This window comes from Enhydra lutris, unplaced genomic scaffold (genome assembly GCF_002288905.1).
Source record: "Enhydra lutris kenyoni isolate GAN:26980312 unplaced genomic scaffold, ASM228890v2 scaffoldscaffold84, whole genome shotgun sequence".
In the NCBI taxonomy this organism is placed as follows: Eukaryota; Metazoa; Chordata; class Mammalia; order Carnivora; family Mustelidae; genus Enhydra; species Enhydra lutris.
Genome location: NW_019154168.1, coordinates 4,435,662 through 4,453,679, shown reverse-complemented (window position 1 = coordinate 4,453,679; position 18,018 = coordinate 4,435,662). Strand labels below are relative to the sequence as shown.

Sequence of the window (18,018 nt, the reverse complement as noted above, 5' to 3'; positions counted from 1 at the left end):
GGTTTATTCCTAGGTATCTTATGATTTTGGGTACAATTGTAAATGGGATTGACTCCTTAATTTCTCTTTCTTCTGTCTTGTTGGTATAGAGAAATGCAACTGATTTCTGTGCATTGATTTTATATCCTGACTACTGAATTCCTGTATGAGTTCTAGCAGATTTGGAGTGGAGTCCTTTGGGTTTTCCATTTATAGTATCATATCATCTGCAAAGAGTGATAGTTTGACTTCTTCTTTGCTGATTTGGATGCCTTTAATTTCTTTTTGTTGTCTGATTGCTGAGGCTAGGACTTCTAGTACTATGTTGATAATGGACATCGCTGCTGTGTTCCTGACCTTAGCGGAAAAGCTCTCAGTTTTTCCCCATTGAGAATGATATTTGCGGTGGGTTTTTCATAGATGGCTTTGATAATATTGAGGTATGTGCCCTCTATGCCTACACTTTGAAGAGTTTTGATCAGGAAGGAATGCTGTACTTTGTTAAATGCTTTTTCAGCATCTATTGAGAGTATCAGATGGTTCTTGTTCCTTTTTTTCCCTTAATTTTTTAGATAAAATTGATTTCACTACTTTTGTCTTTTAACTATACTAGCTTTATAAGGGATTTCTCTATTATCTTACTGTATGTTCAGTTTCACTCATAACATTTTTTCCTTTCATAATTTTTTACTTGTAATTATGACTTGCTCTTTCCCACTTGAAGAATTCTGTTTAACATTTCTTATAAGGTCAGTTTAGTAGCGATGAACTCTTTTTTTTACCTTTGTTTGTCTGCAAACTCTATTTCTTCTTCACTTCTGAATGATGGCTTTGCTGGGTAGACTATTCTTGGTTTTAGTGTTTTTTTTTTTTCCTTTCAGCACTTTGACTGTATCATGCCACTCTCTTTTGGCTTGCAAAATTTCTGCTGAAAAATCAGCGATAGTCTTATGGAGTTTCCCTTCTATATAACTTTTTGCTTCTCTCTTGCTCCTTTAAAAACTCCCTCTTTATCTTTAATGTTTGCCATTTTAATTATTATATGTCTTGACATGGCCCTCCTTGTGTTCATCTTGTTAAGGGCTCATTTTGCTTCTTGAACTTGGATGTCTGTTTCCTTCTCTAGGTTAGGGAATTTTTCAGCTATTACTCCTTTAAATAAATTTTCTGCCCCTTTTCTTTCTCCTCTGCTTTTGAGACCCCCTATACATGCAAATGTTATTATGCTTGAGGTTATTGTGTTCCTTCTACTATATCTTTTTATTTCAGTTATTCTGTTCTTCACCTCTGATTGGTTTCTTTTTGTATTTTGTATCTCTTGAGGTTCTCACTGAATTCACCCACTCTTCTTTCCAATCCAGTGAGCGTCTTTATGACATTACTTTGAACTCTTTATTAGGTAGATTTGGTATTTCCATTTCATTTAGTCCTTTTTCTGAGGTTTTGTCTTGTTTTATTTGGACCATATGCCTCTGTCTCATGTTTTTGACTTTTTGTTTATTTCTATGAATGAGGTAGAACAGCTACTTCTCCTAAACTTGAAGGAATGGTCTTGTGTATGTATGGTTGTCTGCTGTGCAGACTGTGTGTCTGGTGACTTTCATTGGCTGGTTGAGCTTTGGCTGGTGTGGGCCAGGGGTTCTGGGGCAGCCTGTGCTGGTGCTGCCTTTGGATAGCCAGAGCTGAACTGGGCATTGGCTGGACAGTCCCAGGCCTCTCTGTACAGATGGTGCCCTGGCAGGAGAGCTGAAACTGAAGTGGGTACAAGCCAGGGTATTTATATTTATATTGGGATATTTAGTATAGGTGGTGCCTGGATGGTGTGGCTGGACCTGAAGTGGACATGAGCTGGTTATACTGAGGCACATGCACATGTGGCATCTTGGCAGGGCTCCTGGAACAGAGACAGTGTGTGTGTTGGGGGGGTCCCAGGACATTCCATTAGGGTGTGCCCTGGCAGGGCAGCAGTAGCGAGGGTGAGGGCAAGCCAGTGTTCCTGTGGCACTCTGTGTAAGTGGTGCTCTTGTAGGGTGGCTGGAGTGGAAGAGAGCATGAGCCAGGAAGTCATGGGGTGGTGTGCACCATGGTATTCCAGCAAGTCGTATGGAGCCAATATGGTGCAGGTCTGGATTGTTCAGGGTGCTTTGTGCCTGTGTTACTTTGGCAAGATGGCTTTAGCTGTAGTGAGTGCTGACCAGAAGTATCCTAGCATACATTGCACTATGGCTGCCTTGGTAGGATGTCTTGGAATGATGTGGGCTAGGGGCCCAGGGCTCACTGAGGCAGTAGGTCAGCTAGGGTGCCTGGACTGTGCTCCCATTCACATAATCAAGGTCGAGGGGAATGTAAACTCTGGCACTCACCAACTCCTCCAATCCAGAGAGATTTCCAGCAGCTTTTCTGCCATTTGGTGGAATTCTAGGGCTTGGATCCTTTATATTCTAGTTGTTCTTTTAAACTGTGGCCCTTTTTCCTGTGTCCCAGAAGATCCAGGGCTGGTGTGGCCCGGGGCTCATTGAGGCAGCAGGCCAGCAATGGCATCTGAAACCTGCTCCTGTCTATGCTGTCAAGGTGAACTGGGAACCTAAACCATGGCACTTGCCAGCCCCTCAGATCTGGAGAGAGTTCTAAGAGCTGCCCCGCCATTTAGTAGGGTCCTAAGGCTGGTTCCTTTATTTCCTAGTTTCCCTCTCAAACTGTGGCTTTTTTTCTGTGTCCCAGGGCAGATGAATCTGCTTACAGCCCCTCAGTGCTATCCCTCCCACTGCAGTTCCACAACATTCGAGGAGGGTGGGGGGGGGGTGTATCCTTTGTTAGGGTGTGCAGTCCATCCCCCATTCTTCTTTAGGAGGAATTGCTCTGTTAATTTGTTGTGTCTCTGGAGGAGATGAGTTCAGGCTCTTCCTATGTTGCCATCTTGAATCGGAAGCTGAGAGCTATACAATCTGGAACTGCGGAAATAACCACAGAATGGGTTAAAGAATCTCCTGAGCCCTCTGTGTGATGGACCTGAGGAAAACAGCACTGATCATGTGACTTGGATAAGTCCAGTCCCTGTTCTCACTGGTTGATCACCATGACATTTTAGTTGTCCAGGAACTATCAGTTAAGAGTTAATGTCCAATAATTTCTGAGAAGTTATTTTCCTTCCCCACTACACAGTTACCCTGATAAGTTGCTCTGGAGAACAGTGGTGTGAAGATTTACCACATAAATTTTTAGTTGTATAATAGAGGCCTTCCTCAAAGGGGTCCAACCTCCACTTTATTAAAGGGACTCTGGATCTATATATTGACTTATTTCTGGGAACTGGTTGAAGACCGTGACTCTTGTAGTGATTCGAGTCAAACTTATGTGTACTGGAATCAGGGCTTTGTATTCTGCATTTTTAAATCAATCTGTTTCAAAGACATCATGGTCAGCTAACCAATTCTGAGTTGTCTGTGGTTCAGACTATTCTGTTTACTGCTTCTGCTATGTTGCCTATTATAGCAACCACATGTACCTTTTCTCTGGTTGTGAACTGAATTGCTACCATTAACTACCATACCTTGGAATCCATCATTCTCATTGACTCATTTAGTCTAGTTTAAAGGCAGTACTTCCCCCGCTGTCATTCCTAGTTTACAGAGAACAGCCTTGAAGAGCTCTTCAGGGATGCCAGGGTGGGGAGGCCCTCATGAATATATGAATATATTTCTCAGCCTTGGTGAAAGGAATGTCCTCTGGATCATCCTGGGGGACAGCAGGAGAGTGGATAGTCAGTCTGCCTGATAATCTCCTCTAGCATTCCCATCTCCTGAAGCCTCTGGATCCCCTCCTTTAGTGTACACCCAGGAAGTTCTAGCTCTTCAGTATCATTGGAATCTACACCTGTGGTATTCCATCCCAACTTTCTGATATTCATCTTTCAGCCAGGTTTCTGCCAACCAACTAAGTAAATTATTAGAGCCACTCCTGGCCACTGTATTTAATGCACTAAACCACAGTGGATTTTTTTTTTTAAAGATTTTATTTATTTGGCATAGAGAGAGAGAGCGTGCGAGCGAGTGCACAAGACGGGGGAGCAGCAGGCAGAGGGAAAGGGAGAAGCAGGCTCTCTGCTGGGCAGAGAGCCCAATGTGGGGCTCGATCTCAGGACTCTGGGATCATGACCTGAGCCAAAGGCAGATGCTTAACTGACCGAGCCACCCAGTACCCCTAAACCACAATTTCATATTGAGTCCATATCTGTAAATTTAGCTTCATTTAATATCTTATTTTGTACCTTAGGAATCTATTCTCACACATATTCCCTACTTTTCCGTTGATACAGGGATACCTCAGTGATATTATGGGTTTGTTTCCAACCATTGCAGTAAAGCCAGTTTCACAGTAAAACAAGTCAAATAATTTTTTGATCTCCCGGTACATGTAAAAATTATGTTTACACTATCCTGTGGTCTGTTAAGTGTGCAGTAGAGTATCTTAAGCAACAATGTTCATAACTTAATTAAAAATACTTTATTGCTGGGGCGCCTTGGTGGCTCAGTTGGTTAAGCATCTGCCTTTGGCTCAGGTCATGATCCCTGGGTCCTGGGATCAAGCCCCACATTGGGCTCCCTGCTCAGTGGAGAGTCTGCTTCTCCCTCTCCCTCCGCTCCTCCCCCTTGTTTGTGTTCTCTCTCTCTCAAATGATTAAAAAAAAACTTTAAAAAATGTTTTATTGCTGAAAAATGCTAGCTATCATCAGAGTTTTCGGTGAGTCTTATGTTTTTGCTAGTGGAGGGTCTTTCCTTGATGTTGATGGCTGCTGACTGATCAAGGTGGCGGTTGCAATTTCTTAAAATAACACAACGGTGAAGTTTACCACATTGATAGATTTTTTTTCCTTCCATGAATGATTTCTCTGTACATGTGATAGCATTTTTGCCACAGTAGAACTATCAAAATTGGAGTCCATCCTCTCAAAACCTGCTATTGCTACTTTATCATTTAAGTTTATGTAATATTCTAAATCCTTTGTTGTCATTTCAACAGTCTTTACAGCATTTTCACTAGGACTAGATTCCATCTCAAGAAACTACTTTCTTGGGAGGGAGACAAACCATAAGAGATGCTTAATCTCACAGAACAAACTGAGGGTTGCTTGGAGGGGTTGGGGAGGTAGGGATGGGGTAGCTGGGTTATGGACACTGGGGAGGGTATGTGCTATGGTGAGTGCTTTGAAATGTGTAAGCCTTATGATTCACTGACCTGTACCCCTGGGGCAAATAATACATTATATGTTGATTTTTTAAAAAATCAATGACAGAAAAAGTTAATTGGAATACACATTAAAAAAAAAAAAAAGGAACTACTTTCTTTGCTCATTTAAAGTTTTGTCATGAGAATGCAGCAATTCAGTCACATCTTCAGGCCGCACTTCTAATTCCAGTTCTCTTGCTGTTTCCACCAGTGAAATCTTGAAATCTCCAAGTCATCCATGAGGGTGGAATCAACTTCTTCCAAACTTCTGTTAATGTTGATATTTTAACCTCTTTCCATGAATCATGAATTTTCTGAATGGCATCTAGAGTGACAATCCTTTCCAGAGGTTTTCAGTTGATTTTGCCCAGATCCATCAGAGCAAGCACTAGCTGAGGCAGTTATAGCCTTACGAAACCTATATTATAAAAAATAAGTCTTGAAAGTAAAAAATTACCCCTATTATTAAGTTTGCTGTCCTATATGGGTGTAGTTTGTGGTTCCCCAAAGCAATTACAGTAGTAGTATCAAAGAGTACTGATCACAGATTACCATGACAATTGTACTAATAGTGAAAAAGTTTCAAAAATTGCAGAAGTTACCAAAATGTGACATGAAGTGAGCAAAGAGTGTTAGAAAAATGGCGCCCGTAGACTAGCTTAACAAGTTGCCACAAACTTTCAATTTCTTAAAAAGCTCGGTATCTCCAAAATGCAGTAGAGTGAAGCACAGTAAAATGAGGAATGCTTATATATATTGGCAAGTGCAACTCTTGGTGTGTTTCATGTCTTTTCATGTGTCAGTCATTTGTACATTATTGTCTAGGGCTTCCTAGGTCTTGAAGCACTGAGAGGTGGCAGGGCAGATTCTTAGTAGGCCTTTGCAGTCCCTTCCTTACAAGGCCACTGTTAAAAAAACCAAACCAAACCAAACCAAACCAAACCAAACCAAAAACTATCATAGGCATTCGGACAGGAGGAGACTGAGAAAGAAGAGGAAGGGCAAGAGAGACTTGGCAGAATTTAGTGTTTTAAGGTCCCCTGCCTGCCCCATTGGAATCTGCCCAGATGTTCCCTTCCCAATTGCAGAGTCTCACTTCTTCCTAATCAGTGCCTTAACTTTAACTTAAGAGTCTGTGCAAGGTTGGGAGTTCAGTTTGCATTGTAATTCAGCCCCTGCAAAATGTTGGTATTTGGTAATCTTGGCGCGGTAGCCAAAGGAGATAAGGGGTTCTTTTAGGACAGTCATAGAGACTTTGAGGTCTCTTTATGCAGATCCTGCATTTCTCTCAGGTTCTTCAGTATATTTAGGAGGGGGCAGTCAACCCCATTATTCTCAAAAAATGTTCTGTAACAGCAAACACTTGGTCACCCAGAGCCTTTCGCTCTCTAGATAACTTAATTACTGGTGTCTAGATTATAATTCACATAACTTTGTCTACTGTGTGTCATGGAATACCACTGTCCCTTTTACCACTGAAGGGGTCATTAATGCCTTTAATAGGTGGCATAGAAGCAATTTAGAGAACCTACTTTTAACTTTCTTTTCCTCAGGAACAACATTTGGTGTTGGTTAGGGTTCATTTAGAGAAGCTGAATCATTGTGAGTGATATAAGGGTTTTATAGGAGTCAGTTCCTACATGATCATGGCATGTGGTTAAGCAGTCCATTACTGGTCCCGAAGTCAGCAGTGCTAGCAGTAGAGACGAAGATGGAGCACAAGTGTGGCAGGGTAAAAAAGAGCTGAAGCCAGTGAGCAGAAAATAGAACCTGTCTGGTTCTCTCTTGCACTCGTGTTGGTGTGTCGTTGCCTCCAAGGCTCTGATTGCCAAGATGCTGGTGCCCTGCAGAAGAGCTGGCGCATTTGCCATAGGAAATTGTACAGGAACGTGGCCAACGATTCAGGGAAGCTGAAGAAGCTGTGGGCCATCCTGCTGCCCCAAAGAGATTCAGCAGGAGATGGAGGAACTGGCTTCTGCCACCTGCCAAGAATGAATGAGCCCCAGCAGCACCTGACATTATGCCCACCATCTGAATGTAATGTAAAAGGTGGCTTCTCTTTCATTTCTACCTTCCAGCTCCAAGAGTTCACTTGTGGCCACTCCTAACCCAGAATATTTCAGGGAAGGCAGTTCAGGTAGTTGGTATAATGCAAAGCCACCATAGCATCCTATTTTAAATCATAACCATGAGGTTTCATTTTATGAAAATTTCCAGCCTTCAAACTGGATTAATGCAGATTGATGTTTTAGAAAGCACCAAGGACATCTTTAAAAATTTTTCAGTTTCTATTGTGTCAAACATAATCTCACTTTGGCTTTAATACTCGGATGGCTTAGAAGGTTGCTTTACAAATTAGTTACAATGGAATTATAATGTCATTTACGGTAGCACACTTGATTTCTCCTTTAATTGTTATATCAGCTTGTTTCTAATCCCGACTCTTTATCATGCTAACATACGAACCCAGATATGAGTGTTTTTGTGAGATATTATCTAAGTAGTTAGGGGATAACTTTATTTTTTGTTTATTAAAAAAGATTTTTATTTATTTACTTGACAGAGATCACAAGTAGGCAGAGAGGCAGGCAGACAGAGGAGGAAACAGGCTCCCTGCCGAGCAGAGAGCCCGACTTGGCACTCAATCCCAGGACCCTGAGATCATGACCTGAGCTGAAGGCAGAGGCTTAACCCACTGAGCCACCTAGGCGCCCCTAGGGGATTACTTTAAAATGCCTTCTTTTTGTTTCAAAGTCTGATCACTTTACTTAAATGACTTAGAAGATTGTTGTACCACTGTCCCACAACACTGTAAAAGTAACAATGATCTTTAATTAAATGCACAGCTGTGTGCCAGATACTATGTTAATAACTTTCCATATGTTATCTCACTTAATTCTTTAAAACAATACTATGAAAGCTAGATATTATCCCCATTTTCCAGATGGGGAAATTGAGGCTCACTTAAGTACTTAGCCTGAGCTAAGAAGGGGACCTAAGATTTAACTCAGGTCTGTGTGACTCCCAACACACATGCCCTTAACTACCCTGCTCTACTACTATAAGTGTCTGTAATTTCAATGGTGAGGAATATCCAAAAATCAGTAGGGAAACCTAAAACTAATTATTTAGTCATTGTATCTTTTTTTTCCCTTCCTTACAGGTCTAACTGAAGAATTGGATTCTATAACCAACGAGCTACATGCAGTAGACATTCAAATTCAGGAGCTTTTGGAAAGGCAACAAGAGCTTATTCAGAAAAAGAACATCCTAACAAACCGAATAAAGCAGCATTTAGAGGCTCCTGATGCTGGGGAAAGCAGTGAATGGGATTCTTCACCTGCTGCTTGGAATAAAGAAGGTTTACTCTGTTTTTCTTTGCTAGTTTTGTTTCTAATTTGTTTCTTTATGTAGGAGTTAAATCATTGTTCGTGGATCAGTGCTTTCCATTGGCTTAGAGGGAAACTGGCCACTCTTTTAAGGGGCATGGGAAGCCAGTAGGCAAACCATTCTTACTCATGTTCTTTTTGAATGAAACTTTATTTTTCAGACTTCATTATTTTTTTCCAAATATAGTTCTAACAGCATCAGTCAATGCTTGGAAAAGATTTTTAACTAAATTTGTAAAATTTTAACTAGAAGAAAATTAAACCATTAAGAAAAAAAAAAATAGATTCAGACTTCTTGCCAAAGTCTAGTTTATTTTCCTGCCCTAGTGAACACACCTTTCTTGATTCAAGATCTTGCCAACCATCATGTTTATCACTAGCTATCACATTCAAATGGAATACTGACTCTAAAATTGCAATGCTTTTATGGGCCTTGATTTCCAGGGATTCACTTCTAAACAAGATATTTACATTAATTCCATATAATTGTTAACTTGATATTTGAGATTTTTATGATACTATGAATTCCCTGATCAACATTCAGATTGTTTTGTTTTTTTTTTTAAAGATTTTATTTATTTATTTGACAGACAGAGATCACAGGTAGGCAGAGAGGCAGGCGGAGAGAGAGAGAGAGAGGAGGACGCAGGCTCCCAAATAAGCAGAAAGCCTGATGCGAGGCTCGATCCCAGGACCCTGGGATCACGACCTGAGCCGAGGGCAGAGGCTTAACCCACTGAGCAACCCAGGTGCCCCAACATTCAGATTGTTTTTTGAATACCTGTCAAGTACTTTCCTCTTATTTGTAGGTTAATTCTCAGCTGGCAAATGTTTTCATTTTTTTTGATGTACTGTTTCTTATATATCATTAAATGTGTTTTTGCTTAGCTTTGTGAGCTAAACTAATCTCAAAATTGTCAGTATAAAAATTAAATTGTTAATAGTATTTAAAGTCTTATATAAATTCTAACCTGTTTTTCTCTAGTATAAAAGCGGCCATTCATGTTTTTATCTCATTTATAATCCTAAATAGTTCTAATATATGTAACTTACTTTTCTCTGTCTAGATTTTCCCTGGTCTGGTAAAGTTAAAGATGTTCTGCAGAATGTCTTTAAACTGCAGAAGTTCAGACTGCTTCAGCTTGAAACTATTAATGTAACAATGTCTGGAAAGGAGGTATTTCTTGTTATGCCTACGGGAGGTGGAAAGAGCTTATGCTACCAATTACCAGCATTATGTTCGGACGGTATGTATTAATAAAGATTCATTTAAGTTGAAGAAATGCCATTTCTCTTTTAATTCTTTAAAAAAAATAATTTCTAATCATACCTGTGTAAAAACCAAGTGCATTTTTATTTTATCTTTATGTTAATAGACATTTTGAAGGGTTCATTTAAAGAGAGACTGTTAGAGACTTTGAGTGGAATTAGTTCTTTTATCTTGTTCTTAAAACATAATTAAAAATCAGTGGGCCTGGATTCTAGTACCAGATCTTTATTGAGTGTCGGCTCTGGTGTTAAGCACGGGAGGTAAGACTAGTGATCAAAACGGGCAAAGTTCTAGTTTTCATAGAGTTCGTGGTATAAAGTAGTGCTTTCTCAAACTGTAACGTGTAAGAATCACTGGTGATGTGATTAACATGCAAATTCTGATTTTGTGTGGGACCCACAATCTTGCATGTCTAACAGGCTTCCAGGTGAAACTGATGCTGCTGTTTGGGGACTAGCAAGGGTATAGAGCAGGGGTCAGAAGACTGTCCTTTAGAGAGCCAGTCAGTAAATGGGATAGGTGTGGTCCATATGATCTCTGTGGCAGCTACCGAACTCTGCCATTATAGCATGAAAGTAGCCTTGGACAGCATGTAAACTAATGGATGTGCCTGTGTTCCATTAAAACTTGAATTACCCAGACAAGCAGCTAGTCCTTAGTGTATTGACCCCCGTTTAGAGAATAGGTTATTGTAAGCAATTGCAATAAAGGTTTTGTGATAGAGATTTTAATAGGGAATTAAGTTAGTACAAAGATCTGGCCTAGGGGCTGTTAGAGAAAGCTGTCCTGCCAGTGTGGCATTTAAGTTAAAAGTTGAAGGATCAGTAGGCAAAGCTAGAACAGGGGAGTAAGGAAGAGTGTTCGTGCAGGGGAGCAGTATTTCTGAGCCCAGAACTAAGAACATGCATGGTAGGGGGTATTTAGTAACCTGGAAGAATTTCATTGTGGCAGGCAGTGAGGGACAAGACTTGTGGAAAGAATCTTGAAAGGTATTATAAAAACCTAGATTAGTGGGAAACCATTGAAGGGTTTTATGTAGGTAAGAGACTAGTTAGGATTGTGCTTTAGAAGATAGAGGAATTCTAGAAATAATTAGGAGGTAGATTCAGTAGGACTTGTTTTCATTGTATGTATGGTGGTGGGGGTGGTAGGAGAAGGGATAGTCTAGAATGATGTCCAAATTCTATGCTAGGATAAATGGCAAAGTTGCTCACTGAAATAGGATACATTTGGAGAAAGAACTTCTGTGGCAATGGAGAGAGAGGGAAGATGAGTTGAGGAAGTAGAACTAGTGAATGGGACAGTCTTTGCAAAGAATTGTTATGCAGGGAGAAAGAGGGGGCCCTAAATTAGATATCCAGGGTGTTTTAAAGATGAGAGGGCTTGCCCGTGTTTAAATATAATGAGAAGGTACCGCTGTTGAAGGAGAATGTGAAAATACAGCAGAGAGAGTATTTGAGATGGCAAATCCCTGTTAAAATCTGAATCTGAGTCTATTTTTTAATTGGTCTGCTCTCTGTCTCAGGTTATTTTAAGGAACAATCTATGGAGACATAAGTTAATGTAGAATAACTCTTAACAGCTGTGCACAATTTCAGTAATAAGAGAAAGGGGATATACTATCAGCATTTCATTCAGTCAGTAAACTGATCACTGATTTCTACTCAGCATGTATTAATCTGGTACAGTAAGTAGAAGAATACTCAAGTCACTATCAATTGTAATTATACAGGTTGCTGTGTTTTCTTTGGAAAGCCTTGGAATAACTTTTTCCTCATATAACTGGACAGTATTTGACTAGATTTACAATATTTTGCTAATATGTCCAATAATGATAAGTAAAAATTCAGAATGATATGTTTTTATTTTTATAATATTGAATAGGGAAGAGATTTCTGTCTAATCTTATATTTGCTTAGTTGGCTAATGGTCACTTATTTATATCTATCTCTTCTATTAATGAGGATGAGAAATAGGTAGTATATTGATGTTGTGATGCTCTCAGGTGAGTGGTTGAAACTTATTCTCGAGGTAGTGTAAAATTTAAAGTACATACTTTCTCTTTTAGGTTTTACCCTTGTGATTTGCCCATTGATCTCTCTTATGGAAGACCAGTTAATGGTTTTAAAACAATTAGGAATTTCAGCTACCATGTTAAATGCTTCTAGTTCTAAGGTATGCTTCTGTGGCTCTTTTTTTTTTTTTTTTTTTAACTCTTCACTGATGTAGGAGCCTTGGTTTCTACTGAGTTAGTTATAACATTATAAAATAACTATATCTGGAAGTTGCAAACTACTGTTGATGGGCCAGTGTTAGCCCACTGCCTATTTTTATATGGTCTGTGAGCTAAGAATGGTGTGTGTGTGTGTGTGTGTGTGTGTGTGTGTGTATGTATTCAGGTTTTTATTTATGTTCTAGTTAACATAGTGCAATATTGGTTTCAGGAGTAGAATTCAGTGGTTTATCACTTATATACAACACCCAGTCCTCATCATAAGAAATGCTCTTCTTAGTGGCTATCACCCATCTAGCCCATCCCCTACCCACCTCCCTCTATCAGCCCTCAGTTTGTCTCTGTGGTTAAGAGTCTCTTATGGTTTGTTTCCCTCTCTTCCCCCTCCCCCCACATGTTCATCTGTTGTTTCTTCTTTTTTTTTTTTTTAAGATTTGTTTGTTTTAGAGAGAGAATGAGTGCAAGCAGGGGGAGGGGCACAGGGACATAGAGAGAGAGATTGAGAGAGCATGCTTCAACAGACACCCTGCTTAGCACAGAGCTTGATGCGGGACTCGATCCCACGACCCAGAGATCATGACCTGAGTGGAAACCAAGAGTCAGATGCTCAACCAACTGAGCCACCCAGTCACTCACCCCTGTTTTGTTTCTTAAATTCCACATATGAGTAAAACCATATGGTATTTGTCTTTCTCTGACTGACTTATTTAGCATAGGACACTCTAGCTCCATCCACATCCTTGAAAATGGCAAGATTTCATTCTTTTTGATGGCTGAGTAATATCCCATTGTACATACATGTACACACACAGACACACACACACCCACACACATCATCTTTATCTGTTCATCAGTTGATGGACATTTGGTCTCTTTCCATAGTTTGGCTGTTGTTGATAATGCTGGTGTACATATCAGGGTTCATGTACCCCTTTGAATCTGTATTATCCTTTGGGTGAATACCTAGCAGCACTGTTGCTGGATCATAGGGTCATTCTATTTTTAACTTTTTGAGAAACCTCCGTACTGTTTTCTACAGTGGCTATACCAGTTTGCAGCCCTACCAACAGTGCAAGAGGACTCCCCTTTCTCCCATCCTCACCAATACCTGTTGTTTCTTATGTTGTTAATTGTAACCATTCTGACAGGTGTGAGACGGTAATTCATCATGGTTTTGATTTGTATTTCCCCAATGATGAGTGACGTTGAGCGTCTTTCCATGTGTCTGTTAGCCATCTGGAAGTCTTCTTTGAAAAAGTCTGTTCATGCCTACTACTCATTTCTTAATCAGATTTTTGGGTGTTGAGCTTGATAAGTTCTTTATAAATTTTGAATACTAACCCTTTATCAGATATATCATTTGCAGATATCATCTTCCATTCCATAAACTGCCTTTTAGTTTTGTTGATTGTTGCCTTTGGTGTGCAGAAGCTTTTTATCATGATGAAGTCCCAGTGGTTTATTTTTCCTTTGTTTCCCTTGCCTCTGGTGTTGTGTCTAGGAAGAAGTGGCTATGGCTGATGTCAAAGACTTTGCTGACTGTGTTCTCCTCTAGGATTTGAACGGTTTCTTACTTACATTTAGGTCCTTCATCCCTTTTTAATTTATTTTTGTGTATGGTGTAATGAAGTGGTCCAGTTTCATTCTTCTGCATGTTGCCTTCCAGTTTTCCCATGTCTTTTCTCCATTGGATACTTTTTCCTGCTTTGTCAGAGATTAGTTGAACATAGATTTGTGGGTCCATTTCTGGGTTTTCTGTTCCATTTCATTGATCGATGTGTCTTTTTTTGTGCTAGTACCATACTGTCTTGATGACTACAGCTTTGTAATATAACTTGAAATCTGGAATCACGATACCTCCAGTTTTGGTTTTCTTTTTCAGGGTTGGTTAGCTATTTGGGGTTTTTTTTGTGGTTCCATACAAATTTTAAGATTGTTTGTTCTAGCTCTGGGAAAAATGCTAAAAAATTAGCTAGAAAAATGCTAAAAAAATTTTGGTAAGGATTACATTAAATATGTAGATTGCATTGGATTGTATAGACATTTTAACAATTTTCTTCCAGTCCATGAGCATGGAATGTTTTTCCATTTCTTTGTGTCCTCTTCAATTTCTTTTTAAGTCTTTATAGTTTTCCGAGTACAGATCCTTTACTTCTTTGGTTATGTTTATTCCTAGGTATCTTATGGTTTTTGGTACAATTGTAAATGGGATTGATTCCTTGATTTCTTTTTCTGTTGTTTCATTATTGGTGTATGGAAATGGAATGAATTTCCCTACATTGCTTTTATATCCTGTGACTTTGCTTAATTGATGTATTAGTTCTAGCAATTTTTTTTATGATTTTTAAAAATTTATTTTCAACATAACAGTATTCATTGTTTTTGTACCACACCCAGTGCTCCATGCAATCCGTGCCCTCTCTGATACCCACCACCTGGTTCCCCCAACCTCCCACCCCCCCACCTCTTCAAACCCTTCAGATTGTTTTTCAGAGTCCATAGTCTTTCATTGTTCACCTTCCCTTCCAATTTCCCCCAACTCCCTTCTCCTAACTCTCCATGTCCTCCATGCTATTTGTTATGTTCTACAAATAAGTGAAACCATATGATACTTGACTCTCTCTGCTTGACTTATTTTACTCAGCATCATCTCTTCTAGTCCCGTCCATGTTGCTACAAAAGTTGGGTATTCATCCTTTCTGATGGAGGCATAATACTCCATAGTGTATATGGACCACATCTTCCTTATCCATTCGTCCGTTGAAGGGCATCTTGGTTCTTTCCACAGATTGGCAACCGTGGCCATTGCTGCTATAAACATTGGGGTACAGATGGCCCTTCTTTTCACGACATATGTATCTTTGGGGTAAATACCCAGTAGTGCAATTGCAGGGTCATAGGGAAGTTCTATTTTTAATTTCTTGAGGAATCTCCACACTCTTCTCCAAAGAAGCTGCACCAACTTGCATTCCCACCAACAGTGTAAGAGGGTTCCCCTTTCTCCACATCCCCTCCAACACATGTTGTTTCCTGTCTTGCTAATTTTGGCCATTCTAACTGGTGTAAGGTGATATCTCAATGTGGTTTTAATTTGAAACTCCCTGATGGCTAGTGATGATGAACATTTTTTCAAGTGTCTTATAGCCATTTGTATGTCTTCATTGGAGAAGTGTCTGTTCATATCTTCTGCCCATTTTTTGATATGATTATCTGTTTTGTGTGTGTTGAGTTTGAGGAGTTCTTTATAGATCCTGGATATCAATCTTTTGTCTGTACTGTCATTTGCAAATATCTTCTCCCATTCCGTGGGTTGCCTCTTTGTTTTCTTGACTGTTTCCTTTGCTGTGCAGAAGCTTTTGATTTTGATGAAGTCCCAAAAGTTCATTTTGGCTTTTGTTTCCTTTGGCTTTGGAGACATATCTTGAAAGAAGTTGCTGTGGCTGATATCGAAGAGATTACTGCCTATGTTCTCCTCTAGGATTCTGATGGATTCCCGTCTCACATTGAGGTCTTTTATCCATTTTGAGTTTATCTTTGTGTACGGTGTAAGAGAATGGTGGAGTTTCATTCTTCTACATATAGCTGTCCAATTTTCCCCGCACCATTTATTGAAGAGACTGTCTTTTTTCCACTGTATATTTTTTCCTGTTTTGTCGAAGATTATTTGACCATAGAGTTGAGGGTCCATATCTGGGCTCTCTGCTCTGTTCCACTGGTCTATGTGTCTGTTTTTATGCCAGTACTTGCTGTCTTGGTGATCACTGATTTCTGTACATTGACTTTGTGGCAGGATACAAAGTCAATGTACAGAAATCAGTGGCTTTCTTATACACTAACAATGAAAATACAGAAAGGGAAATTAGAGAATCGATTCCATTTACTATAGCACCAAGAACCATAAGATACCTGGGAATAAACCTAACCAAAGAGGTAAAGGATCTGTACTTGAGGAACTACAGAACACTCATGAAAGAAATTGAAGAAGACACAAAAAGATGGAAGACCATTCCATGCTCTTGGATCAGAAGAATAAACATTGTTAAAATGTCTATACTGCCTAGAGCAATCTATACTTTTAATGCCATTCCAATCAAAATTCCACCGGTATTCTTCAAAGAGCTGGAGCAAATAATCCAAAAATGTGTATGGAATCAGAAGAGACCCCGAATCGCTAAGGAAATGTTGAAAAACAAAAATAAAACTGGGGGCATCACGTTACCTGATTTCAGGCTTTACTACAAAGCTGTGATCACCAAGTTCTGGCAATTTTTTGTGAAGTCTTTTGGGTTTTCTACATAGAGTATCATGTCATTTGCACATACTGAAAGATTGACCTCTTTCTTACCGATTTGGATGTCTTTTATTTCTTATTCTTATCTGATTGCTGAGGCTAGGACTTCCCTTACTATGCTAAATAGTAATGCTTAAAAGTGAATATCTCTATCTTGATTCTGACCATAGGGGAAAACTCTCAGCTTTTCCCCATTAAGGATGGTATTAGCTGTGGGTCTTTCTTACATGGTCTTTATGATAGTGAGGTATGTTCCATCTACCCCTACTTCATTGAGGATTTTTATCAAGAATGGATGCTATATTTTGTCAAATGCATTTTTTACATCTGTTGAGAAGATCATATGGTTCTTATGCTTTCTTATGTTAATGTGGTATATCACGTTGATTGATTTACGAATATTGAACCAGCCCTGCAACCCGGGAATAAATCCCACTTGATCATGGTGAATAACTCTTTTAATGCACTATTGGATTCAATTTGCTAGTATCTTATTGAGAATTTTTGGATCCTTGTTCAGGGATATTGGTCTGTAATTTTCTTTTTAGTGGGGTCTTTGGTTTTGGAATCAAGGTCATACTGGCCTTGTAGAATGAGTTTGGAAGTTTTCCTTCCATTTCTGTTTTAGGAATAATATGAGAAGAATAAGTATTAACTTTTCTTCTAAATGTCTAGTAGAGGGTGCCTGGGTGGCTCAGTGGGTTGGGCCTCTGCCTTCAGCTCAGGTCATGATCTTGGGGTCCTGGGATTGGGCCCCACATCGGACTCTTTGCTCGGTGGGGAACCTGCTTCCTCCTCTCTCTCTGCCTACTTGTGATCTCTCTCTCTTAAAAAAAAAAAAAAAAAAGGTCTGGTAGAATTCTCTTGGGAAACCATCTGGCCTTGGACTTCTGTTTGTTGGGAAATAGTGGATTACTGATTCAATGTCTTTGCTGGTTATGGATCTGTTTAAATTTTCTGTTTCTTCCTGTTTCAGCTTTTGTAGTTTGTATGTTTCTAGGAATTTATCCATTTCTTCCAGATTGCCTAGTTTGTTGGCCTATAATTTTTCATAAATTCTCATTTAATTGTATTTCTGTAGTGTTGCCTGTGACCTCTTTCATTTGTGATTTTGTTTTGGGGTCCTTTCTCTTTTTGATAAGTCTGTCTAGGGGTTTATCAATTTTATTAATTCTTTCAAAGAACTAACTCCTGGTTTTTTGTTGATCTGTTTGTCATGTTTTCATTTTCATTTGCTTCTGTGTACTTTTTAATTTCATCTTAAATTTCCTGGTTGAGCGATTCATTCTCCAGTAGGATGTTCTTTAACTTCATGTATTTGTGATCTTTCCAAATATTTTCTTGTTGACTCCAAGTTTCAGAGTGTTGTGAGCTGAAAATCTCAGTCTTTTTGTACTTGTTGAGGGCTGATTTTGACTCTGTATGTGGTCTGTTCTGGAGAATGCTCCATGTGCACTCTAAAAGAATGTGTATTCTGCTGCTTTAGGATGAAGTGTTCTGAATATATCTGATAAGTCCATCTGGTCCAGTGTGTCATTCAAAGCCATTGTTTCCTTGTTGATTTTCTGCTTAAATGATCTGTCCATTGCTGTTAATGCCCTCTACTGTTACTGTATTATTGTCAATGAAT

The 18,018-nt window shown here is 39.4% G+C and overlaps 1 protein-coding gene across 1 annotated transcript in view; it reads left to right on the top strand.

Annotated features, from left to right (window-relative positions):
* The window catches only part of LOC111161342 (RecQ like helicase), a 58,000-nt gene that overhangs the window by 14,315 nt on the left and 25,667 nt on the right, over window positions 1-18,018 (top strand). Inside the window, exons 2-5 of the mRNA XM_022524934.1 lie at window positions 7,024-7,247; window positions 8,338-8,566; window positions 9,662-9,841; window positions 11,933-12,039. Of these exons, the coding sequence (XP_022380642.1) occupies window positions 7,024-7,247; window positions 8,338-8,566; window positions 9,662-9,841; window positions 11,933-12,039 (740 nt within the window). The remainder of the gene's footprint in view (window positions 1-7,023; window positions 7,248-8,337; window positions 8,567-9,661; window positions 9,842-11,932; window positions 12,040-18,018) is intronic.